This window comes from Mesoplodon bidens (genome assembly GCF_964165515.1).
Source record: "Mesoplodon bidens genome assembly, chromosome: 1".
Taxonomy (NCBI): Eukaryota; Metazoa; Chordata; class Mammalia; order Artiodactyla; family Ziphiidae; genus Mesoplodon; species Mesoplodon bidens.
Window position 1 is genome coordinate 11,610,291 of NC_138176.1, and position 27,582 is coordinate 11,637,872.

A 27,582-nucleotide genomic window follows, 5' to 3' on the forward strand; every position below is an offset into this window, starting at 1 on the left:
AAGGCAGATACAGTCCCTGCCTTCCAGGAGCCCTGGGTCCAAAGAGGAAGATGGACAGTCAGACAGACAATGGCCACGAGGTTTGGGGAGACTGTAATGGGGAAGAAAAGGTGCATCTGAGCACCCAGGAGAGCATAACTCACTTCATCTTGCAGACTCAGGGAACGTTCCTCAGAGAAAGTAGGAGCCCAGCTAGCGCCGGAACACCATGTGAGTTGGGTAAGGCTGTGGGGAGAGGGACGGCTGGGAGAAGTGCTCCAGGAAGGAACTGCTATGAGGCACTTTGCCATCCTTAGATCTGGAGGTCCTACTGCTGTTAATAGTACGTAAGGCATAATTAGTTTTTAAATTAGTATCTAGGAAACCCACAGGCCTCACGAGGTCCTCTGCACACAAACTGCCTTCAAGCCAGGCCCCTCCCATCGCTGGCAGCTGTGGCTGGCTCTGCTGAAGTGAGACGCAGGACTTCGCATGTAATCCTGTTAGGGCTTAACCTTGTTAGTTTCAGACCCATCATTCCTGCCAAGATTTTTATGAATCTTGATTCTATTATCCTACGTATTAGCCTTCCACCCTGGTTTTGTTTCATTCTCAAATTTGATAAGCCTGCTTTCTATGTCTTTATCCAAGTTGCTGATAAAGACCTTGGACGGAGGAGGCCAGATTCAGAGTCCAGAGGCATGGCCCTTGACAGCATCGCCCAGCCATGTCCCAGATGCACAGCCACTGCCAGTATTCTCCGGATACACTACTTGTTCAACACCTAACTACTATATTAGCCATTCTCTCATGGTACTCAAGGGAGGGACAGACTCAGTAACAAGAATTGCAGTACCTCGCTCACAGAACTCAGCTATCAACACCATCCCTCTATAAGAAACAGAAAACAGTCAAAAAAAGCCTCTGGGCAAACAGAATACCCAAGCACTTAAACACAGCAGAGCTATTCAGTCCTTCAAGCTAAACCTATTCACTCTTGTTTTATACACTGTTTAAGTAAGGTGAGTCTCTCCTTTCAAAGCCTTAGCAGATTAGTAGCAGCAAATCAGAAGTGGAAACATAACTTGCTTCAAGTAAGCATACTATCTACAGCCTTTCAAGAACAGAGAAAAAAATTAAGCCAAAAGAAACAAACCACAGTAATTACAAAACCCAGTTACTGCTTGGGAAAGGGGTCTTATACCTTAGTACACCAAAGGATCCCGGGACCACCTGAGGGCCACTGGTCACCAGCAATGGGTTAAGTTATGTTTGGCATCTTTTGTTTTAGAATAAAGATAACAACTTTTTTTTTTTTTGCAGTACGCAGGCCTCTCACTGTTGTGGCCTCTTCCGTTGCGGAGCACAGGCTCCGGACGCGCAGGCTCAGCAGCCATGGCTCACGGGCCCAGCCGCTCTGTGGCATGTGGGATCTTCCCGGACCGGGGCACGAACCTGCGTCCCCTGCATCGGCAGGCGGACTCTCAACCACTGCGCCCCCAGGGAAGCCCGATAACAACTTTTTTAATGCATGATAATACAAGTGTCATTGACCTTGCGGGTAAACATATGTTCATTCAGCAGACTTGTCCTGCGCACCGAGATACACAACTGTGGTGGGAATGGGTGAATGGTTGAAAGGCACTGCCAAACAGCACTGACCCCCAACAGGCAAGGTCCCTGCACTCACAGAGTGAGTTGCCAATAAACCGGGATGCCAATAAATAATGGACATCATTTCAGATTAAAATAAGTGCTATTAAAAAATAAAATGGGGTAATATGATAATGTGATAGGATGGGGCATGAGACATTGAACAGAATGTTCAGTGGAGGTTTGTCCATCAAGAGCCATTTGGGCAGGCGTGTTGAGGAGCACCAGCAGAGCAGGCAAGGAGCAATGTTAATTGGTACAGACTCTCTGGAGGGCAAGCTGATGAAAGCAGAGGGAAAAATGCTTTGATGGAGAAATTCCTCATCCAGGAATTAAGCCTAAGAATCTAATCAGAGATGTGCATGGCAAGGCATGAGCCAGGATGTTCAACACAGGGTTGTCTACATCAACTAAAAACCAGAGACAGGCCACTAATGTCCATCTCCAGTCTGCTTATTGTATTAGATTATTTGCTTAATTTAATGGACTGTGTTGCAGCTGTAGGGGAAGAAAAAACAATTTTCCCTCTACCATTCTGAGTTCTTGGCTGGGACCCCTATAACAAAAGACAAAAAAATTAACAAGAGAAAAAGAATCAGAAGTTTATTAACATGGACACCTCATATATACACAGGGGATACCCAGGGAAAAATGAGTAACTCGAAGCAGTGGCTTAGAACTCCAGCTTATATAGCATTCCCAATAAAGAGCAATGAATTAGTGAAGATATGACAGGACAAATGAAAGAAGTTTTAGGCTTCTAAGGGCAGCGAACTGTGGGAAAGTCAATACATAGACGGAAACTAATGGTAGATAACGGTTAACTGTGCAGTTTGGTTTTTTGGGTTTTTTTTTTTGCAGTACACGGGCCTCTCACTGCTGTGGCCTCTCCCGCTGCGGAGCACAGGCTCCGGACGCGCAGGCTCAGCGGCCATGGCTCATGGGCCCAGCCGCTCTGCGGCATACGGGATCCTCCCGGACCGGGGCACGAACCCGTGTCCCCTGCATCGGCAGGCGGACTCTCAACCACTGCGCCACCAGGGAAGCCCCCTGTGCAGTTTGTTATGTAGACTCCTCTGGTGCTGTCTCCAGTGACCACTCTCTGTCTTTCCTGGTAGAGAGGGGAGGAAAGACACCCTTGAAAGTTAATGCCCTGCTTTTAGGAAACTTGGGGGAAGGCAGGGAGCCTTTCCTGAATCTGCCTCCTCTCAGTTGCCCTCTTCGCAAAATAATCTTTATGCCAATTTTGGGGCAGCATATTCTGTCACCATTCACAGCTATTAAAAAAGCAAGTTGGGGAAGATTTATTGGTATAGAAAGATGTTGAGGGCGTAATGTCAAGTGAAAAAGGCAGCCTATAAAATTTTATTTCAGACGAGGCATACCTTTTGTGCATAAAAAGTATTATGTCTCATGGCATGAGTGGGGGGTTGGCGGAGCAGGAGAAGACTAAAAGAATACAAACCAAAATGTTAACTCTGGTTTTCTCTGGGTTGTAGGATCATAAATAATTCCATTTTCTTTCAAATTTTTTCTCTCTATTAAGTTTCCTGCACCGAGCCTACATTTGTCTCATAATTTTAAATAATCATTTATTTAAAGTAAAAAGAAAGAAATCTAGCAAAGATAACTTGTTTAAAAGCTGAGGTCCTGGAAGACCTCAGCTCGGAGGTAATGCAACCACACAAAGCAGCTAACCCCCAAGAAGAGATAGGACGTAATTGAGCGTGGGGTCTGCACATGGGGAAATAGGCATGACTCTACTAAGGACCCCTTACGAGAAGGCTGTGCAGACAGCTGCGGGTGTGGGCCCTGGACGGGGGTTGGGGGGTTGCCGAAGTGGAGACCTGGCAAAGCCTGGTGTGTGTCTGGACAGTTACTCAAACGCACACAAGGCCACACTACCCCACTGCCACCTTTGCCACCTCCCTGCTTGTTCCTACAAGAGGGACAATGACAGAGCCCAATGAGGGGTCTGCCATGCTCCCCAGGGAGCTGACACAGTTGCAAACCCACAGGGCATCTCAGTGCAGCTCCTGGCCTTTTCTTCATTGTGTTTCTTCCTGGGGATGAAAAGGTGTCTTCCATTTAGTGACACATGTTCTCCTGCAACTTTTCTTCCGAGCTTCTCTGTGCATCTAAAGGACAAGCCTTGGCTTCTGTCTTCCTGTATGCAGGCCCAGGGGGTCCCAGCTGGAAGAGCTCTTTCTTCCAGTAGGTGAAAGTGTGACCTGAAGTCACCTCACCACAGTTACGTCATTCACTCAATTAATATTTCCTGAGCAGCTACTATGTGTCAGGTAGATATCAGGGGTGGGAGAGAGACTGGTGGACACAAAAATCAAGGGTTCTCCTCTTGAGAAGCTTGTAGTCAAGTGGGAAAATGCTTTCATAACCCAAGGCCACACGGAGAAATTGTGCCTGGACTTATTTATATCTGACATTGATTTGTACTTCGGACTTGACTCCGTTCAGTGTTAAATCGAACCCGGCTCAATCCAGAGTGAGCCCTGCTTTCTGATTTCCTGATGTAAGCAAGGACTTGTGATTTCCAGCATAACCAGCAGAAAAACCCAGAGCGATTTTCAAAACACCTTAGAAACAAACAAAAAAAATTGACAATGGGAACACTTCTTTCCTGAGCACAGTTTTCACAAAGTTCTTTTCCCTTCTTTTTTTCAAACGTGAAATAATTAAACTTAATCTGAAAATTATTCAGCATACCTTTAGATTCTCTAAGAAGGAAAAAGAAAACCCTCAGGCAGTAATTCTAAGTGCTGACACAGCAGTGGGGAGATTTAAAAAAAAAAAAAACACTGTTCTCCGGATTAATTCAAAGCAGGCGGCTCACATTCTTGAGAAAATGAAAACCACAATTCACACTTTAGGCATAAAGTACACAGATAATTAATCAAGCTTCTTCCGAGGCTCCCGATGCTTTTTATGTTGCCTATTCCAAGGCAGGCACTGTTTTCCAACAATGCCTGCTGACATCGAGGGAGAGGTTCCACTTGGTCAAGAAAGAAACAGTGATTACGGTGAACTGAGACACATAATTCTTATAAACAAACGGCTCTCACAGGCAAGATAAGGTCAGGGTGATAAGAGGGCCATTGCAGAAGAGCACAGAAAAAGACATTTTGCCCTGAAGACGGGGCAAGAAGAAGGGAAGGGAAATTTCTAGACGAGCACTTGCGAATATGACGATAGCGGCTTACATCCGTGTTGTGCTCCCTGCGTGCCAGGCACCGCTCTGTGAGTATTTATACCCTGTCAGGTTCTGGCCGGTACTATTTCTATCCCCACTTTGCACATCAGTAAACTGAAGAAGGAGAGGTTAAAGTGACCCAAGCCAAGATGAAGGCAGCACTGGACGTCCGGCAGTCTGGGCTCCTCAACCCTGGACTCGGGTGCACTACAGGTTTGTTGTGACCAAGATCCACGCCAGGCACGGTGGGCAGAAGGCCACTGTGTGGGCGACTCGGGACAAAGTAACCCCCCACCCAGCTGTAGCAGCAGAGCAATGGGAACAGAGAGCAGAGCCCGGCGGGCCTGGCCTCCAACCCCACCTCCGCTACCTACACGCAAGTGACCGCAGACACATCACTCCTCTCCCTGCATTCCACCCCCCAACCCCTGCAAAGTGAAGAAATGAGAGCACCCACATCATGCTGTACGGATGCGATGAGCTAACTGCCCACAGAGCATAAGAACGTCACCTGGCACGGGGTAAGCACTCGAAAAGAAAGAAGCTGTTATTTCTCATGGCAAAGCAGTTCCAAGGGCAGGCCCCTGGGCTGAAGAGCCAGCGGCAAGGTCTACCGAGAGGAGGGCATGGCTGGCCACCGGCAAAGCTGTTCCCTGATGTCCTCCACTCTACTTTGTCACCCCACCCTGAGCACTGCCATTCTTCCACCCAAGCCCTCAACCCCAACTGCACCCCCGAACTCCTGGCAAGTCCTCTTGCACTGGCAGGTCCCCAGGCCAGAAAGACTGGTCCAGCTGTATCCCAATATCCACGGGTTCTGCTGTCCACTGGCGACATGACCTGGCCTAGTGAGGCATGTGGCATTCTTCATCTCTGTGTCCAGGGCCTGGCACAGTGGGACACAGTCAATGTACCTCTGAGGCTACGGGAGTGAAGGAATGGAGGGGATTTCAACGCTACCTTAAATGAGGGCAGTGGCTCCCTTATGTGTCATCCACTTCTGCTCCCAGGACAAGGGAACTGGACCAAAGAAAGCTATGTGTCACCATCTACAGATACTCTGCCCAAGGTACAGATATTCTGAGTGTAACATGTGGTGCCCCCCCCCCAGTTTTTAAAGCTGGACTTTGTAGAGAAAACACCTCCAGAAACACCCACCCCTGAAGTTTAGGTTCTGTCCCTTGTCCTGACACTTAGAACAAAGTCCACAGGAAGCCTCAGGACAGGCTGACCACGGGGAGCGGACACCACCCTCAGGCATGGCTGGCTTGTCACCTCATGTTCTTGTGGCCTGTGGAACCTCTCTCTCTTGTGTCCTGTGGAAGTGTGACAGATACGTGGGAGGGAGCTGTCAGGACTTTTTTTCCCAGCTTGATCAAGATATAGCTGACATCGTGTATGTTTAAGGTGTGCAACGTGCTGGTTTGCTAATGCATATACTGCAAAATGCTTGCTGCAAAAATGCCAATTAACACCTCCATCATGTCACATAACCACCACTTCCTTTTTGTGAAGAGAACATTTAAGATCTACTCTCTGAGCAACTTTCAAGTATATAGTACAGTATCAATTAACTATAATCACCATGCTGTACAGTAGATCCCCAGAATTTATTTATCTTATAACCGGAAGCAGGGGTGGGGTGGGGAGATGTCGGACAAAGATGTTGCTCCTTTTGATCAACAGTGTGTTTTGATTTAAAAAAAAGCAGCTCCCCCACTAGCTGCCCCACAGAGGCTGCCGAGAAACACAGCTGCATTCAAATGATTCTGACAGGATGGGGAAAAGACGATCCTAAATGCGCAGGACCTGTGCCTTCTTAGGAATAGAGGAAGTCACATGCTGAGCAGTCCCTGGGGCCAAGAATCAAGAGACTGTGGTTCTAGGTTCACCTCTGCTGCTGAACAAGGAGGGTCTGATTAACACCCTCTGTTTAAAAAAAAAAAAAGGAGGGGAAGACAGATGAGACAAGGTCTAGAGACTCTGCCAGGTCAGACACCGGGTAGAATATAATTCACTCTGTGGTGCCTTCTGGTGAAATGTCAGAGTTCCATTTGCCCCGTGTACGTCAATCCCCTTCATGTCCATAACTTCACTGAGGTTGTCAGGGTCATCTAATTACCAGAAAGCCTCACCACCAGTCCCTTCTCTCCCCCTCTCTACCCAAATCTGATGTAAATTGTTCCATTGCATTAAACACTCAGTTTAAATGTTTCACTGAAAGCACTCTCATCCCACTTATTAACAGCGTGACACTGGGTGAGTTCTTTAACCTCTCTAAGGCTTAGATTTCTCATCCAAAAATATGAAGAATTATAAAATTCCTACCTCATAGTATCGTTTGAAGATTTAAAGAGTAAATTGCCTTAGCACAGTGCCTGGCATACAGATAAGTGGTCAATAAATATTAGTTACTGCTATCATTATCATCATCATCATCATCATCATCATCATCCCTGGAGCCAAACAACCCCAAGCTTGCTATTTTTAGGAAACAACAAAAGGATATTTTGCATCAGGAAAAAAATCAAAGTATCTTTGTTTCTTGTGGTTTTTCATAAATATGGTATTAATATTTTTAAAATCTAATTTAATATGTTCTCATTATATGACTGAAGATATTTTCACTGGTCCACAAGACTGAATTAAAACATAATACATCCAGAAAATCAACTATTTCCATCATCAAAGAAAAAAAAAAGATATATGTGGGACTTCTATATAATCTATCATCAGTATTATATACATTTAGTCAGAGCTAATATATTTAGACAAGATATCACAGAAAAGCAAATTCTGAGCCAAGTCTTGGAAAATAGGATTTTAGATAGGCAAAGAAGAGGCCACTTACATGATGACTCAGAAAACCATAAAAATATTCATGTGTGAAAGAATCAATGGATTTTAATATAATTTTAAATATAAAAATGTAAACATTGTATCAAAGAAAAATTTGAAAAATGTTTTTTAAAGAGACATCTAGTTCAAGATGGCTAATTGAACCTGTACATTTTGTCTTTCTTCCCTCTCAAAACCTCCCTAAAAAGAATGAAAAGCATAAAATCCAGAGCTAGGCTGAAGAGCCTCAAGGGGTGCCAATTAGCAAAGCAGAATATGAAAAAAATTAAGGAAAAGATAAAGCATAAAGCATATGGGAAGAAAATAATGGATGATACAAGAAATGAGATACATCCCTGTTAAGGAGTTTAGACAGAGAGGGGTACACAAAATTGAATGTACAAATTTCCTTCAAATCATTGGCAAACTCAGAAATTGCAACATGCAGGAGAAGCCTACAAGGACCCCAATGGAAAGCAACAGTCACAGTCTAAAGAGTGAAGGAGAGACTTCAGCAGCTAGATAGTACTAGGAGATAGAGTTTGGAGTTGAAGTTTCCCCAAGATACATTTTCTCCTGAAACCAGAAGGGCCAAACCATAGGAGTAAGAAACACATCCTAGGACTAAAGGATGCACCCTAGGATCTAAGGCAAAACCAAGAAAGACTTATGCAAACACAGCCTAGAACCAAGGCTCCAAGGATTAAGGTGACCCAACAGTAAATTAACTGCATGCAAGAATAAAACTCAACACTCTTTAGAGGACAATAACAATCAAGCATCTCCACAATGTGTGATTCAGTGTCCAATATACAATTAAAAATTACTACACAAGCAAGGAAGCAGGAAAATGTGACCCATAATCAACAGAAAAAAAAAAATAACCATGGATCATCCTAATGCTGGAAATAGCAGAAAAGGACTTTCTACTATAAATATGTTTAATTCTAGGGAAAGATGAAAAGAATAGGTGGACAGGTGGATAACATCACAAAGAAACTAAAACTCTAAAAAAAGAATCTAAGGGAAACTATATAACTGAAAAAAATGAACATTTGAAATAAAATATTTATGACATGGGCTTACCAGGGAAAAAATAGATACAGCAGAATAAAGAATTCGTGAATTTGAGGAAAAGTCAGTAGATATTATCTTAAACTAAGTCACAGGGAAGAAAAATTTTTTTTAAAAAATGGAACAGATTATCCAAGACCTGTGGAACAATATCAAATTGTCTGATACACACGTAATAGAAGAACCAGAAGGGGAGGAGAGAGAGAGTGGGGCAAAAGAAATATTTGAAAAACTATGTTTTGAGAATAATTAATTGATGAAGGACATCAAACCATAGCTCCAAGAATCTCCATGAACCCAAGCAGGAAAAATACAAATGAGCCCAACCTAGAAACATCGTAGCCAAACTACTGAAAACCAAAAATAGTCTTAAAATCAGCTAACAGGAAAAACATGTGGCATTTAGGAAAGTGGCAAAAACAGGGGCAGCTGACTTCTCTTCAGAAATAATAAAATCTACAAGACAATTCAAAGCCAACTCTGAAGTACTGAAAGAAAACTGTCTATCTAGAATTCTATAACCAACAAAAATATTTCAAAAGTAAAGGCAAAATAAAGACAATTCCAACAAAACCAAAGCCAAGAGAATTTGTTCCTGGCAAACCTACCCTACAAGAAATGCTAAAGGAAGTTATCCAGGCTGAAGGGATATAATCCTAAAGGGAAAACCAAATATGAAAGAAGAAATAAAGAGTACTGGAAATGGTAGATATGTAGGTAAATCTATTTTAAAAATTTAGTTTCTGTTAAAGCACATTGATTGCTAAAGACGAAATTTAAATGTTTTATGGGATTTATACATAAAAGTGAAATCTATGACAATGTACCAAAGACATGGGTAAAAAATGCTTTTGAAAGATTTTTACATTGTATGTGAAATGGTGTAATATTGACTTCATGGTGACAAGTAAAAGAAATGCATATTGTAATGTGTAGAGAACCTACTAAAATTTTTTAAGAGAGGTAAAACTAAAATACAATAAAGGAGATAAAGTGGAATACAGTAAGTCCTCTACATATGAACCTTCAAGTTGCGAACTTTCAAAGATGTGAACGTGTGTTCCACCGTCAGGCATGAGTGACACTGCATCTTGCCCTCTGTCTCCTATTGCTGACCATCCTTCAGCTCTACCATCTCCCATCTTCCCTCGCTCCTCCAGTCGGTAACTCTTCTTGCCTGTTCACTTGATGCCAGCCCCTATATGCCAGCTGTTGTACTGTACTACTGTACTTTTCAAGGTACTCTACTGTAAAATTAAAAGTTTTCTTAATTCTTTGTGTTTGTTTGTTTTTATGTATTATTTGTGTGAAAAGTATTATAAACCTATTACACTGTACTACAGTACAGTATTATATAGCCGATTGTGTTAGCTGGGTACCTAGGCTAACTCTGTTGGACTTACGAACAAATTGGACTTAGGAACATGCTATTGGAATGGAACTCGTTCGTATGTAGGGGATTTACTGTAGCATCAAGTGTTTGATTAGCCTAAAAGAAGAAAGAAAAAGAAGAACAAGAACAGATGAAACAAATAAAAATCAGATAGTAAGGTGGTAGGCTTAAACCCCACCATATCAACTGCATTAACTGTAAATGACTTAACCGCTCCAATTAAATGGCAGAGACTGGCCAGACTGGATAAAACTAAAAGGTACAACTTAAAGCTGTTTACAAGAGTCATATATTAAACATAAAAATACCGATAGGTTGGAAGTAAAAGGACTGAAAAATACATTCTGTGCAGACATTAATCTCAAGAAAGATAATATAGCTATATATTAATATTAGATAAAGTAGACTTTAAGATAAGGAATATTAACACAAAGATAGAAACTTCATAATAATAAAACGTTCAATTCATCAGAAGGAAAGAAAATTTAAGAACGCTAACTAGAAATGTAGACGCAGCAATTTGACTTCCAAATCACTAAAGGAAAAAATGGGAGGTAGCAAACTTAAGCTATTCAGCTAAAGCAAGAAACAAAAGGGGAAAAAACACAGAAATGAAGCACCACTTAAAGAAAACAGAGAATAAGTTGGCAGCAACACGATTAAATATTAGTTATCTCAAAAAAGGTGAAAGCTTTAATTACCCCAGTTTGTCAGAGGGAGCATATCTTCACATTAAAAAGAACAAATTAAAAAGAACAAATTTAAAAGAGTGAGGATTTGAATATCACAGCTAACTTGCTTTAATATATTTAGAGGTTTGTACCCACCATACAGAAACTATTCACTATGTTCAAACTATATAAATTTACAAAAATTTACACTGTATGTAAATTTAAAAATTGACTATGTATGTGGCCATACAGAAAATCATAACAAATTATAAAACACAGAAATCATGCAAGCCACAGCCTCTGATCTCAATTCAATGAAACTATTCTAGCACTATAATTACCCCCATATTTAAGACTAGGGAACTGAAGCACAGAGAGATAAAGCAACCTGCCCAAATTCACATAACTAGTAAATAGCAGATTAGGGCTTTGAACTCAGGCATCCTGGCTTTGGATCCTGCAGTCTAAACCACCATCCTATGTCCCTTCTCAGGGAGAAGGGGCCATTTCCCCTCAGATATCTCAATAAACTATAAAACTACAATAATTAAAATGTTATATTGAGCAACCAGGCAAACCGATAATCAGAATAGAATTCACTTGCAATCCATGGATATATGGAAGCTTGTATGTGATTAAGACGTCACTGAGAAAACAATGTCTATTTCATAATTGACAAACCACATGCAAGAAGAAAGTTAAATTCTCTACCTCACTCCATAAATTTAAAAAAATTCTCATACATTAAAAAATTAAAATTAAAGAATATAAGTATACTAAGCAAAACAGAAGAATATTTCTGTTTTAGATGAGAAAGGACTTTCTAAATAGAAGAGAAACTCTGAAACCATAAAGGGAAAGACTGATATATTTAACTACATCATTAAAATGTGCACAATAACAGAAATTGCAAAGAAACTTAAAAGTCAACCACAGAGGAAAAGTGTTTGCAACTTATGAAATAAAAGGTCTATAACTATAAGGAATAAAGCGCTGCTACACATCAGTAAGATAAATTTGAAGATCCAATAAAAGCATGGATAAAGGGAAATACAAGATATTTCACCTAAAAAATATAAACTCCCAATACATGAGTGAAAAGATATAAATGTCATATTCTCTCCCATGGTATAAATATAAAACATTAATAATATCCAACATTGGCAAGAATGTCAAAAAATAGACACCTTTGAACTATTGGTAGAATGTAAACCAACAGTTTGGGTGGCAATTTGGCGTACCCACCAAAATTCAAAATACATGTGGCCTTTGGCTCAGAAATTTCATTTGCACAGGTTTATGACAATAGTACTTTAACAGGTACATTACAATATATGCACAACTGCCATGCTGTTTGTCATAACACAAGATGAAAACACCCTATAACCCCTTGTATAGGTTAATCAGTTGAACACCACACAGCCAGCAAAAAGAACAAGTAGATCTATAGAGACAGAAAATATCTCCAAGATATCAATACATTAAGTAAAAAAAAAAATTACTATAGATAAAATGTGTTCTCAGTTTTTAAAATATATAAATATAGGTTTAAAAGTTTAAAAAGTGAAGGGAATGGAATTGGCAGAGATAAGTGACAGAGTTCAGGAAAACTTACACTTTTTGTACTGCTTTAATTTTTAAAACTATTTTATAATCTTAAAATAATGTTCAAGTGAGGAGAAACACATTCATTCCTATCACATTCACTTTTGTGTAATCCTTTCTAATATTTGCCCGAATCAGATATATTTCAAATAGTCTGGAAATATGATATATTCTTTATAGTGCTTTCTTTAACTGTTATATCATAAAATTTTACCCTGATTTTCAAAATGATTATTTTAATAGCTATATAGTATTTCTTTGTATCCATAATTTATGAAACCATTCTTCAAATGTTGACTATTTGAGTTTTAATTTATTTTTATTTGACAAATATATTTACTTTGCTTTGTATGAAACACAGTAATGAACATCTTTATACATGAGGATTTAGGATTTTGCACTTTTTACATCAGTGTTTCAACATATTTTTTAAGAGTTCTAAGTCAAACGACAGGAATAACTTTACGACTGTCTATGCATTGCAATGTTGCTCTTCCAAACGGTTATGTCCTTTTACAATTCCACCTGCAGCATCTGATCACATCTGTTTCACCTTGCACATCCTGCGTGTTAATTCTTACCTTCTGATTTTCCTTTAAATATTTTAGTTGATATGAAACATAGGAGGGTTAATTTTTGACACATTCCCACTTCAGATATTTCTAAAACAATCACAAAACAATCATCCAGTATCCTATCTAGGATATTTCATTAGATTCTTTTTTTCCCCATAACAGGAAAAATCTAAATCAATTTTTCTAATTATGTGTGAGAGTAATAAATGTTTACTGTAAAATAATTACACAACAAATGGTATAAAGAAAAAAGCAAATATTATACAAGCCTGTCAGCCTGAAATAACCACCATTAAGATTTTGTTGTTTATCTTTATAGCTATTTTCTTACAGACATAGATACAAATTGATTTTATTAATTACCACATTACAGTAGCTTTATGCATACTTATGTAACCTACTTTTTATCACTTAACAGTTTATGGATATCCTCCAAGCTAACAAATAGTTATCTACGTTATCTACAAAACTACTTTTGGTGGCTGCATTCATTCATTGTAGCCCATAAAAAGCTTGTGCTAATCTATATGCAATATATTTTATTGTTTTTAGGCGCATATTTTACACTTCTATGGAAATCGAAGATTTAAACAAGATTGGTTATTTGTATTTTTGTTAGTTCCCTGTTCTGTCCGCTGTCCTTATTATTTTTTTTTTTTGGAAAAGCTCTTTTCTTCTCATACTGATTGATAAGAGTTCTCTGTATTTGAGAAGCATTAACTCTAAACTCTGGAAATTAGGACAACAGTATCACTTCTTGGGGTGGGGGGCTGCAAAGATTAAGTCATCTAGGGTGTGACAAGTGCCTAGTACAAAGCTGGCACACTGTTAGTGTTGATACTTGTTTCCTTTAACCAAGGTGGAGAGACAGGTCTATTAAAGGATACCTACACATACACACATATCAAGCACTTCTCTTTCTCAATGGCTTCCTGGACAATTATTCAGAACACTTTCCCCAAACTTCCTAAATCCCAGTTCCAGGTTCATCGCTGCTGTGGCACTGAAAGCTACACTCATTATTATTATTACATTGTGACATTAGATATCTTTTATTGACCTGTATCTTGGCCTCCCCATAGGAAGGAAGAGAGATGGAGGAAGGAAAGGAGATTGGCTTAAACAACTACCATGTGTCACATGTTACGTACCTTCATCTTTAAGCCTCCTGGGCAGATATCTTGTCCCCACTTTACAGATGAGGAAGCTGAGGCACATCTTTATCATCAGCAGTCAGGATTTAACTCCAAAGCCCATGAGCTGACTTTGGTGCCATGCTGCCCACCCTGCTGCAGAGTAGGGGCCCAGTTCTAGGCATCCTCATGTCATTCACCAGGGCCACCACATACTTGACACAAAGTAACAGACCAATGAATGGAGACTAAAGCAGCATACAGACTGCAGCTCTCTTTCAGAATTTGAGACAGACAAAAAGAAGCCAAATCCTCTTTAAAAACCTCAGATGAGTAACCTAGCATTTCCACTCCTCAGGACATATGCCACAGGAATTACAAATATATGCGTTAAAAACAAAAGCAGCATTATGCTTAATAGCCAAAACCATAAATAACTCAAATATCCATAAATGATATCCATAAAATGAGTAAATGAAGAGGTACCGTCATGCAATGACATGCTCTACGGCAAAGAAAATTAACAAACTGCAGCTATGCACGACATGGATGAGTCTCAAAAGAAGCCGGGCACAAAACCCAAAAAAGCCACAGAAAAAAGTACACACTGCATGATGCCATCTACACGGAGTTCAAAATTGCTGTTAGAAGTCAGAGTGATGGAGACCCTCAGGGTGGCAGAAGTGGGCTCAGAGGGTGGAAGGTATTCTGGGCAGCTGTACAATTATGAATCATACACTTTTCTTTGTGTATATTATTTTTAGGTTGGACTAAAATGAAATTCCCATTTCTGTAGGTCAAAACAGTCAAATATCAGCAATTTTATTTGTTTCAAACTAATATTTCAATAAAAACACATTTTAAAAACCCTGTGGAAAAGGAGAAAGAAATATCTAGCATTGATTAGCAGACTGCACCCTCTCTGAAAACCAACCTAGATGCTCCTGCAGCTTCTGACCCTGTTTCTTGCTCCTTTGTTTTTCCTGAAGACATAGTAACAACTTGCGCCTCACCTTGGCGGGACAATTTTTCACAGTCACGTATTAAAAGACTGTGATGTTGAGAATGGACTAGAGGACATGGGGAGGGGGAAGGGTAAGCTGTGACGAAGCGAGAGAGAGGCACGGACATATATACACTGCCGAACGTAGGGTAGATGGCTAGTGGGAAGCAGCCTCATAGCACAGGGAGATCAGCTTGGTGCTTTGTGACCCACTGGAGGGGTGGGATGGGGAGGGTGGGAGGGAGGGAGACGCAAGAGGGAAGGGATGTGGGAACAGATGTGTATGTATGGCTGATTCACCTTTTTGTGGAGCAGAAACTGATACACCATTGTGAAGCAATTATACTCCAATAAAGTTGTAAAAAAAAAAAAAAGACTGTGATGATGCTGTCCCCGGGCTCCACAGACCCAGCCCCTCCCGGCTTCCTGCTCACCCATCCCGGGCATCTCCAAGTCCTGTACGAATTCACTTCCTCACTGTGAACCAGTGTTTCTAATTCATCCACAGAACACTAAGATTATATGTTTTAAAGAAGCAAAATTACTAAGATGATTTTCATATTTAAAAACACAATCACAGAAAAATAGAGGTACGGAGCTTTTCCGAGCCTTGTGTGGGTCATGAAAGGCATAATCTTTATAACTAATCGAGATAACTTTATCCAAAAGCTATGAAACTAACGATCTCCTTTTATGGTGTTATAAGCATTTCTCTCCCTGTGGAAAAACATCAACAATTCTCAGAATTCTGGGCACAGCCGACTCATTTTACAGTGGCAAATAATATTTCAAACAGAAGGATGCTCCATTTATCAGATAACAAAGCAGACGCCTTCCCGGGGGAGGGAGAAGTGCTGGGCATACTTGGTCCAGCATGCACCAGCTCGGGGTGGAGGGGGTGTCTGATGGAAGAACTGTCTGCACCGGGCTTCTAGCAGAACTCTGTATGATGAACACAGACTGAGAAGTAAATGATATGAACACAGACTCAGAAGTAAATGATGGGAACACAGCATTTTCCTTACACATTATCAAATGCTGTTAGGCTGATAACACTTCTGATTCAATGTCCTAGAATCACTGCTGTAAAAGGCCAGCAATTTGTCACCATTGAGAAGCTACAGGGCTGAGATACCTCCTGCCACCTTCCATCAGACAGACAGCAGCCCACACTGAGAAATGGGGGTACAGCTCACTGAATGAACTCATGGGAAGTTACATACCTCACTTTGGGGGGCTAAAAGGAATCATCTGAAATATATTTAAAGGAGTCTATTATTTTATGGAAATCCTGTAGTAAATTATTTGTAATAAGGGTATCATTAGCTACCTATGGCATTTCTCTTTAGTGTATATTATGGTTTCATCTTAATAAAAGGATAATAATAATCACATTACCATTTGCTGAGACTCTCTCGTTTAATACTCGCAAGGCTTACATCCATGGATGCAGTTAATACTCCTGTCGAACAGATGGAGAAGCACAGACTGAAGCAGGATAAATTATTTGCTAAAAGGCTCACACAGCTAAGTGGCAAAACCAGGATTCAAGCCCCGGTAACCCAGAGCCAGAGGCCATGACTGTGACCACTACGCTACACTGCCATCCTTAGACACTACATATAAGTAACAGGAATTCACAAGAGTGGGAAGAAGACACCTAATTGTTGGTATATGTACTGTAGGCACTCACAGCACCTTACTTAATAAAACCCAATGAAGTAGGAACTATTCCCACTTCCCCCATGAAAAAACTGAGGTTCAGAGATTTTAGGCAACTTGCTAGTTAGTGGCAGAGCCGAAATCCAAACCCAGACCTTCCAGCTGCAAAGCCCAGGGTCTAACATTTACACTTTGCCTCAAACAACTCTCTCTTTCTAGAGAGGGAGCAAAATTATTACAGGTGTATTAGTTAGATACAACAGAATAGACGTTTGCTACTGGAGCTAATCAGTCCCCAAATGCAAAAAGTTTCCTTCTGCTCCACAGAGCTCACCTCCAACAGCAGCTGTCCTGCTGCTGGCATCTGGCAGCCCTGCCATCTCAACACAGAGCTCCAAGCTCGCCATCAACAGAGAAGGACAGTGACAGGCCACTAAACGGGAATGATGTTGCCTCAACCTGGAGGTGACACCTGTCACTCTTCCCATGTTCCCTATGGTCCCACCCAAAGGCAGGGGTTTGGGAACGTTAGTCTTCCGTGTAGCCAGAAAGGAGAAAAGAACTAGAGGCAACCCTTGACCACGAGAGGGTCTCAAGCTACTGTAAACTGCACATCAGTAGTTCCCAAACGTGGTGGAGAGAAGGATCACCTGTTGGAAATGCAGATTCCCGGGGCTCCACTGCATAGGTTGATCCAGTTAAGTCTGAACTGAGCCCCAGGTAATCCAGGTGCAGGTGGTCAGCAGACTGCCCTTCAGGAAGCCTTGCTCTGGATAGATGCAAAACACTCAGAGGTCTATAAAAGCGATCATCAGAAACTGAGTGCCCTCTGGGGAGCTCTCCCAAGGTGCCGACCACCCAAGGCCCAGGTGGGAGAGTGCGGAAAGCAAAGAAGACAGACATGCAGACTCCAGACGTGTAACCTGCACAGAAGGTGGAATAAACCGTGGGCTCCTGGAGAGCACAGAGGGGCCCAGCAGCGGCGGCAGAGCTGTGCACACTCACTCCCAGAAGGGAACAGGGCCTAGGTGCCCAAGGGAACTGCCGTTTCCCCCCACTGGGCATGTATCTCATCACGGTGCTTTTTTTTTTTTTTTTTTTTACCATGAATTTTTACTGTCCTTTATTTATCCTTTTTTTAAATTTTATTATTTTTTTACATCTTTATTGGAGCATAATTGCTTTACAATGGTGTGTTAGTTTCTGCTTTATAACAAAATGAATCAGTTATACATATACATATGTCCCCATATCTCTTCCCTCTTGCGTCTCCCTCCCACCCTCCCTAACCCACCCCTCTAGGTGGTCACAAAGCACCGAGCTGATCTCCCTGTGCTATGCGGCTGCTTCCCACTTACGTTTGGTAGTGTATATGTGTCCATGCCTGTCTCTCGCTTTGTCACAGCTTACCCTTCCCCCTTCCCATATCCTCAAGTCCATTCTCTAGTAGGTCTGCGTCTTTATTCCTGTCTTACCCCTAGGTTCTTCATGACATTTTTTTCCCTTAAATTCCATATATATGTGTTAGCATACTTCCCAGGGCTCCCCAGTGAGTGCCTCCAAGGGAACGTCCATGCTTCCTGACAGGGCACTGAGACCATCCACGTTCTTGTCCCAGGATCACTTCCTGTCCCTCTCACCACCCACACGTTGTGCTGAGGCCACACGTGGTGACCTGATCCCACCCAAAATGTGCCTCCACGCTTCTGCTCCAGGACACTCTGTCTGCAGGAATGTCCTTGGGCCCCGGCGCTCTGCACCTAGCACGCACTGCTCAAGACTCAGGTGAGAGAGGTCAGCTCTAAGCAACCTCCCCTGGCACCGGTCTCTCCCTGTCACTCCTCCTATAGGACCAAGTAATTCCTCCAAGTAAAACTGAGCACTTTGCTCCAACTACCATAACCATCCCCCACCTAGAGTCTTAAACTGGACTCCTAGGGGTAATGAAGAAAGATCTGTTAGCTACTGCCGACATTCCAAAAATCCTCCTGACAGCCAAGGCCCTCGAGCAAGTCACCTGAACCAGGTAAAGTGCCAAGTTTCCGTGTGTCTGTTCGGAATTACACATACTAAAGTTTACTAATGATAGAGAAAGAAAATTACTACAACTGCAGGCACCTAGAAGAGGCCAAATATGCATCTGCCGACTGGATGGGGAGGCAGGGGGATAACAAATAGTGGTGCCTGGTGTGCTTGCTCTGCCAGGCTTAGAGCTCCTTGGAGGCGCCCAGCCTTCAGTCTCCAACCATCCCCGGCACCTACACAGGCCCTCCTGCACAGGAAGAGCTCAAAGAAGGATGCTGGGTGGATCTGAGGTGAGGCAAACGCTGTTCCCTGAGCAGCCTGGCATCCTAAGCAGACCCCCAGCTCCTGGAAGGACATGCCAGACAGGGAGCCTCCAGGAACCACAGGGAGGGAGAGAGAGAAGGAGGGAGGGATGGAGGCACAGAGGGAGAGACTGAAGACCCCAGGTCCTGCCTAGAGGGCCCTTTGCTCTTACTTAGGGACTGCGGGCAAGGCAGAGAGAAGGCGCACCCAGGGGCTCCTGCCATCCTGCTGCCACCCAAGACGCCAGCAGGGGTTCTCTGAGTGTTTCTGCACCTGCTAAAGCCAGCACTGGACCTCTAGGCCCACAAGCCTCCCAGCACTAAATTCAGCCTCAAAGCTACACATCATAATTTGATTTAACCTAAACATTGATTCCTCAAACCCATTTATTTCCTTTTAGGTTAAACTCCATGTGCCAGCCCTAATTTTTGTTACTAATTTTCTTCTCAGTGGTGTGAGCTTCTCAGCCAGGACCAAGTACTTCTCGGGTGCTCTATGGAGAGTGTCCCATGGAAAGCCTCCTCTTGGAATCCTGAATCATCAAACCTCAGCACTAAGCCTCATCTACAGACAGAGAACCAGTTCCTTAAGAGAACAAGGGAAAGCAGATATCCCTACTACCTATGGATCAAAAAATGCATTGCATTAGCACTAACCTCAAATCTCTGGGAGCACGTGGGCACTGGGTGGAGGCAATCTACTCTTATGCAGAGCAAATCTGATCAGAGAACAGGTGCATCCACAGAGGATGTTCCCCCAGAGGCACAAGTTTGCAAAGATGTAAGGTATCCCCCCCCAAAAGATTATTCTCTTATCCTGAGAAATAAAGTAGCTATACCAAGCAGAACCAGATAGTATCAGCTAAGTTGGACCCCACAGCAGAGCAACTGGATTCGGCTTGCCCAGAGGGACTTTCTAAGCCTACTGGAGTGAAGCCCTGCTACTGAGACCACCACCTTCATAAGCAGAGGGGAGTTCAAGCCACCGAAGCTTGCCATCAGACCAGCGCCGCCGGCAAAAGGAAGAATAAAATTCACCACCACCACCACCACCACCACCACCACCACCACCACGCCCCCCCCCATCTCGCCAGAAGCTTATCTGAGAAAACAAAGGGTCATCTGTATCTGTGTGCTCCAAACCGGAAGTCGTTATCTGCCTGATGATAACAGCATCTGAGCTTCCAAGATTCCCAGGGAGTCTTGCACAGATACCAAAGCTGGTCTTGGCAGGTAAAAGGGCCACAGTTGGACTCACTGTTAATATTTCCAATTTGATATGAAACCAGGGGATCATCCAAAAATGCCATCAGCGCCCAAGAGTATCCCTTTGGGTGACAGCAGATCCCCCAGTAAGTAATTAATACAAAGGGGAAGTTTGGAGAAAAGAATATAAACTGCCTGGTTTTTACAGAACATCCTTAGAGGAAGCAAGAAGCACATAAAATGACAATAATCAAAAATTCCCAAATCCACTGCATAGCCCATTCATTATATATTTGTAAACATCTCGTAAATGTTTGGTGGGATGTTTGAAGGGCTATCTAAAATACAAATATTTACATATTATTGGACCCTTTTTTTATCTGACAATTCCCAGCGGCAATCAAAAGAGCCTACCTCACTTTATTTCAGTATTACTCACACAAACATTCACCCAACAAATGGCAAATTCTACTGTGCACTGAACACTATTTTATCATTTCTATCACACAATAATTTAATGGGGCTTAGCCTATCTGCCAATTGGAAACTGTCCCCAACTGACCACAAGGCAAGTACTAATTTTAATGTATATTCCAAAGGTAGAAAAATAGATTAAGAGAAGGGAACAGTGTTTTCTGTTTTCCCAGGTGCATCGGGACACACCCGAAGTTCTCCTTCCTTCTTCCCACTGAGTAACACTAGTGTTTAGTCAGAAGCTAGCAGAGGGGCCTTTTCTGCATCTGGGGGGAGCTCACGGCTTGTTCTGGTGGTGTGAATAAACACTCCAGATGAGTGTTTATTTACGCCCCTCGTAAAGAAAAACATGCAAGAAAGGGCATTTCTTTGTATGTGTATACCCTGGGCTGCACGGAATAGAAGTCATCTCACAGCCTCCCACCTGCCACCAATGACTCCGTATTCGGGGCAGAAATCCAGAGAGGGGCCTCCTGTTTGGAATAGCTCAGTGGGCTTTAAAAAAAAGTCAAATCCAGAAAGTTCATGCAACTTAAATATGCAAAATGTGTCTGAAAACAGCCATGGGCACAGGTGGACAGAGAACCTGACCCGCTAATGGAGGGACACGTGTAGACGTGGGTGCCCAGGTGACAGGAGATGACAGGAGGCTGTGCAGTGGGTCTGAGCTGGTGTTCTGGGCTTGGATCTGAAAGGCAGCGCCACGACAGGGGCCGGGAGGCGGGCGGCGGCGGGTCCCCGGGGCGCATTGGGGCTCAGACGTCTCAGAGAGAACCTGAGCCAGCGCCCCCTCCGAGACCGCTCTTTCCGGGCACCCGCTGCTCGGGGCCCCACCGGCGTTCCGCTGCTGCCCTAAGCGGATACGGACTCGGCACAGAGCTCCGGGCGTATGAAGCCCGCACCCCAGGGCTGAGGCCCCGGACTTTCGAGCCTCCGCAGCAACAGTTTTCCAGCGGGAGAACTACCGCAAACGCCTCCAGGGAAAACGCTCACCCGGACCCGCGGCGCCAAAGCTAGGGACGCGCACGCGGCGGGCAATGAGCGATGCGGCTAGGAGCGAAGGCTGCAAACGTCGGGCTCGGAAGATCATACACAAGGAGAAACTTCCCGAGGACGCCAACGAGGGTCGCGTCTGCGTCCAGGGAAGCAGCCAGAATCCCCGGGCAGGTGGTGCGGAGCCGGTGAAAGGCGCAGGCGAGGGGACCCGAGAGGCGGCCGGAGCCGCTCCCCGGCGCGACGCGGGTGACGGGAACAGGTCTCGGCCTCGCGTACGCGGGTCCCTTCACGCCCAGAGTCCCAGGAGGGAGACCGGGAGGGTCTCTCTTGGTCCCCTAGGACACATCCCTAGCGCGGAGAGGGGCCCTCGAATCCTGGCCCCGGCGGGACGCAAACAAACTTGGGGCGCCGAGACGCTCGGTCCGTGGATCCCCGAGTCCGGGCGCCCCCGCCCGCGGCACGCCACTACTTACACGAAGACCCCGAAAAGCAGGGCTCGGACCCCGATCTCGATGGCCAGTTCTCGCATGGTGTGGCCGGAGCAGCTCCCGCGGCGGCTGCGGCTGGTGCTGTCCGCGGCTCACCCCGCAGCTCGGCCGGCGCCGGCTCTCCAAACCCGGGGCGGCGAGGGAGGCGCGCTCCAGGCCTCGGGCGGGGGGCGGGCGCCCGGAGGGGCCGGCGGCGGGGAGGGCTCAGCCCAAACCTCTTGCCTGGGGCTCCGGGGCTCAGGGACGCCGCGCTGGCCGCTCCCGACACTCCCGGCCCCGAGCGGAGGACGCCTCGGGGACTCCCCGCTCCCCTGCGCCGGGCACCGCCTCCGCGTCCTGAGCCCTCGCTGTGCGCTCGCGGCCAGGCGAGGGGAAGCCCGGGGAAGCCCGGCCGCCGCCGCCGCCTCCCCTGCGCGCTCCCCGCCAGTGGGCGGCCCCTGGGCTCAGCGCCCGGGCAGCGCGCTCCCAGGGCTCTGCCTGCGGCCCCTCTGCGTCTCCTCGCTCGGCCTCTGACTCTGGCTCTCGGGTCCCTCGCTCCCTGGCACACGCACGCACGTGGGCAGGTAGCAGGAGAGCGCTTTGGGACTTCTCTCCGGCTCCAGACAGCCGTGGCACTCGCTGTTCGTGCCAGCCAGCGCTCCCTCCCATCCGTTTTCTGCCCTTCCTACATCTTTCTAACCTGGAATCATTTCTTTTTTTCTAGGAAGTTCCCCCGAGATTACTCGCAGGCTTTGCTTTGCCCTCAGGAAGAGCCAGCCAGACTCCAGGGTCCTGGCACAGACCGAGCAAAGGCGAGCCTGACTCCTCCCCATGCCACCAGCGCCAGGCCAGGGGACCCCTCCCGCGCAGTCCCCAGCAGCTTTGGACGGCGCTGCGAAATGTGAAAATAGAGACTGGCACAGTCCCCACCCCGGCGGTCAGTGTCGCCCATCGCTGACACAGCACTGTCATCAGCACCTGAGGCGGCAGGGGCTGCAAGGAGGACCAGAAGCCTCATCCTCAGGGCGCAGAGTCAAAGGCCAGATCCTCACTGGTGACCTGAGGGTCGGGACCTCAAGCCAGAGCCCCGCGAGGGTTAGGCTTTGCTTTCCCATCACCTGTCAGGACTGTGTATATTTCTCAGAATTTGCACTTGTCTTTATTAATTTAAACCAAATGGACATTCAAGATGCAAAACTCATATTAACCATAACCATTAGGTTGTCTCTGGGGAGCCCAGATCTCTTCTGGGTTTTGTGAGCTGGGAAAACGGATTCGAATGTGGTTCCTGGGAATGAGGACCCATAGCTCAGCCTCGGACAAGAGGGGGAGTAGGAGGAGGCCTTAGGCATCAGCGAGGGCAAAGAGACTCCACCTCCAAAGGGACATATGATGGATCCAAGATTCCTGAGCCAAGACATCTCAGGATCTAGGAAAGAGAGGCAGGCAGATGAGGAACAATCCTGGCTCTGTGTGGAAGGGACTCCATCCCGGAAGCCCCAGAGGCAGGAACTGTATCTAGTTAGCTTATCACTGTATACACAACGCCTGGCACACTGTGCTTGGTAAGTATTCGGTGAATGAATGAATGAATGAATGGACTATATAAATCAGTCGTGTGGGGTGTCAGATGTGGATAGAGTAGGAAGGACTTGGAGGAAGGAGGTGTGGGTCTGTCTCCTCTGTGCCTTGGGCCCTACAACTACCCTGGACACAACTGGACTGGGTTGTGGTGTAGGAGAGCCCATAGTAACTCAGTGAACTCTAATGACCCAGATCCGAGACTGTCAGGTGGCCAGATTCCAGATTACTAACAAGAGCCCATGATATTAACACATCACTTACCTATAAGCATCAACTGAGCACAGCCTCTGCAAAGCCATGTATTGGGTGTTAGGATTCATAATCCAAATCTGCCCTCAAGGATATAGGCAGACAAGGAACCATGAAGAAACATTAAGGTACTATGCAAAGCAGTACCAATCAGTCCCAAAGGAGTGCTTCAGAAAACTGGATCACTCAGAGATTAGGGTTGGAGTCATTCCTTTGGTCTGGGGTGGCCAGAGCACAAAGCCTTGTCAAGGAGAGTTGGTTCTTAAAAGGCAAAGGAAATTCCAAGTGAGGGCAAAAGCACAAGTAGGTGACGGGGGCAGAAGGTGGAAGGGGTTTGGAGGGCAGAGTGGCTTGACCTCGTGGCAGAGCTGAAGGGTGGACCAAGGTTAAATTCACGGTGGAGACCTAATTGTGTTGGTCCTGCCCACCAGGAACTGTTATCAAGATCACAGAATTAGGGACTTCCCTGGTGGCACAGTGGTTGGGAATCCACCTGCCAGTGCAGGGGACACGGGTTCGAGCCCTGGTCTGGGAGGATCCCACATGCTGCGGAGCAACTAAGCCCGTGTGCCACGGCTGCTAAGCCTGCACTCTAGAGCCCATGAGCCATAACTACTGAGCCCGCATGCCACAACTACTGAAGCCCGTGCACCTAGAGCCCGTGCTCCGCAACAAGAGAAGCCACCACAATGAGAGGTCCGCGCACTGCAGCGAAGAGTAGCCCCTGCTCGACGCAACTAGAGAAGGCCTGTGTGCAGCAACGAAGACCCAATGCAACCAAAAGTAAATAAATAAAATTGATTCTTTAAAAAAAAAAAGATCACAGAATTAGAATCTTTGTGCAACATTTTCTTGATCATTTCTTGCTTGTATTAGAGATGCCTAGAGAAGGAGTTTGAAAGGGCATGTGACCTCACTGCTGCCATCATGAAGAAGTGACTTTGAAACACAGATCTAAAGAGCTGCCCAGTTCAACTCCCCATCTGATGCTTGAACCAATTCTGTGCTCTCCCCACAACGTGGTCATCCTGTACGTATTGGAAATCCTGCCACTGATAAAGAATTCACCCTTGAGGGAGCTTGTACCCTCTTCAGACAGCTCTGTTGAAATCTCTTCCTTAAAGGGAATCACAACAAAACGCTGTCCTGTAACTTATATGAATGCATTAGTCCTGCTCCACCTGCTCCCGCCCCCTGCCTGCTAGCTGCACAGAACTGATACAGTCAGAACTTCTGCGGTGCCAAGGAACAGGTGGCTCAACCCAAATTCATTAAAAAAAAAGAAGAAGAAGAAGAAGAAGAAGAATTTGAAAGTTCAGGGGAAGATCAGGCTTCAGGCACAGCTGGATTCAGGATCTAAGCAATGTCACCAGGACTTGATTCTTTCTACCTCTGCTCTGTCTGCACTGTATTGGCTTCAGTCTTGGGTTTCTGGTAGTTACAAGGTGATTGCCAGAAATCCAGCTTTCCATGCTCTCAGGATCAAATTTAACGGGAAAGACCTCTGTCTTGATGCCAGCAGTCCCAACAAAAATGTCATTGAATGTCATTGGCACTGCCCAGCCCTGAAGCAATCACCATGGTCTGGGTATCATGATGGCTTGATTGTCTCAGGCCTGGGTTACATGCTTCATCCCTAAGCTGGGAGTGGAACCTTCACCCAGTGCCCCTGAGCTGAGAATGGGAGAAAGTGGACCCACAAATACAGGGCTGATGCTTTGGAGGAGGGAAAATGTTTTGAGATAGAGCAAACTAAGGACAGGATACCCCCTTCCATGCCACAACCGTGCAGATTGCAGAAAACTAGCATGTTTCCCTGAGTTCTTGTCCTGTCCCTCAGTCTTTAACCAGTAAAGAGTTATCCACGATAAGGCTGCCCTGCCTTTGCTTTGTCATGCAGACTTACAGAACTGCCTTTAAACAAAGCTTCGATGTCACTCAGAGGCTCCTCTTCAGCTGCCGGGTCTCTTCCATCTCCAGGCTTTTTGGCAACTCTGTCATCTGCTCAAATAATCCCCTTTCTTGTTTACCAAAGTCAGCTGTTAAGGGAAAGCTCTAGCCTTGTTCATTACATAAACCTGGATCAGGATATTCCATGATGTGTCTGTCTGTCCATCTCTCTCTCTCTCTCACAGAGAATTTATTATTTAAGCCAGGTCCCTCTTGAAGGGCAGTCCCCATGAAAGGGACTAAAGATGCCATCCTCGGTGTCCCAAATCCCACAAAGTGGGAGGCCACTCCCATGGGTGTGGGGTGGCCAGCTCCAGCAGCTGTCTAGCTGTGAACATGTGCCAGAGAGTAGAGACCTTCAAAGTGTCATGGTGCTGTAGCAGCACACGCATGAGTGGACAAGCAAGTGATGTAAAGCAGGTTACATAAAGCAATCCAGCCAGGTGCCCAGCTTGGCAGCCCCTGCTGGGTCTTCAGAAGACTCCCATGGAACGTGATGAGTTCTCTAGAGAAGGAAGCATGGGTCAGAGGCTCTAGCAGTCTCAGAAATGTTCTATCATAAGAAATAAACACGCCAATCCCTTACCAAGATAAAGTGAGCACCATAACTGTAAAATGTGATATTGATCTTTGAAAAATCACTTCAGAATGTAGACACTCGAATGGGTGCAGCTTCCCTCAATGCCTCTGTGGCTGTACACATTTTCAAAGTGCCACTTGGGGAAAATCTCTCATATTTCATATTGAGCTTATGGGCATGCCAAGAAAATCACCCGCATCCCTTCGTAGTCATGCCTCTGCTGTTGGATTTTTTCTTTAAATTCCCGAATGGTATTGTCCAGTATGATGATCCCATATTGATCAGATTTTTGGCTATTTCTTAAAACCAAAGCCACTTTCAGAAAACACAAATTTGCAACAATTTCTTATAATGTCATTTCCAAAAGTTATACTTTGTATCTCAATGATACCCACCTAGCTGCTCTAAGAGTGTGGCCTGGAAACAGGTGGCCAGCATGGTGATCCTTCCCTATGGAGACCCACACATCCAGGCTTTCCACTGTGGTTGCCTGGTATGAACTTGCTGATGTGCCTAAAACACCAGGGATCAAAAGAGGAATTTCAGAAGAGGTCATCAAGTTCAACTTGGTTCATGAATATATTCCACAAGGGTCTCAATAAATGTCTGTCTGCTTGAACACCTCAAGGGATGAGGAACTCACTCGCTGCTCATTCCATCTCTGGAGAGACCTATTGTCACTGACGTTTGAGTAGAAACAGACTTGCCTGTAGCCGACATCCATGGCTCCAAATTGTGCTTTGGGGACCACACAGAATATATTCAATGCCTATTCTTCTATGTTATGGCTCTTTAATTATTCTACAGCTGGAAAGGAAGAGAGATAGAGATAAGAATGGAGGGAGAGACAGAAAGGAAGAGAGAGAGTAGGTCTTCTCTTTTCCAAGTTAAATATTCTCAGTTCTTTCACCTTCTGGTAGGAATATTTATAAGACCTCTGAGGATATAGCACTGC

The 27,582-nt window shown here is 44.8% G+C and overlaps 1 protein-coding gene across 2 annotated transcripts in view; it reads right to left on the reverse strand.

Annotated features, from left to right (window-relative positions):
* Positions 1-22,610, reverse strand: part of PLPP4 (phospholipid phosphatase 4) — a 127,616-nt gene extending 105,006 nt beyond the window's left edge. For both annotated transcript variants that reach the window (XM_081242506.1, XM_081242504.1), the window contains exon 1: positions 22,271-22,610. In XM_081242506.1, the coding sequence (XP_081098632.1) occupies positions 22,271-22,326 (56 nt within the window). In that variant the 5' untranslated portion in view covers positions 22,327-22,610. The remainder of the gene's footprint in view (positions 1-22,270) is intronic.
* Positions 22,611-27,582: the final 4,972 nt, after the last annotated feature.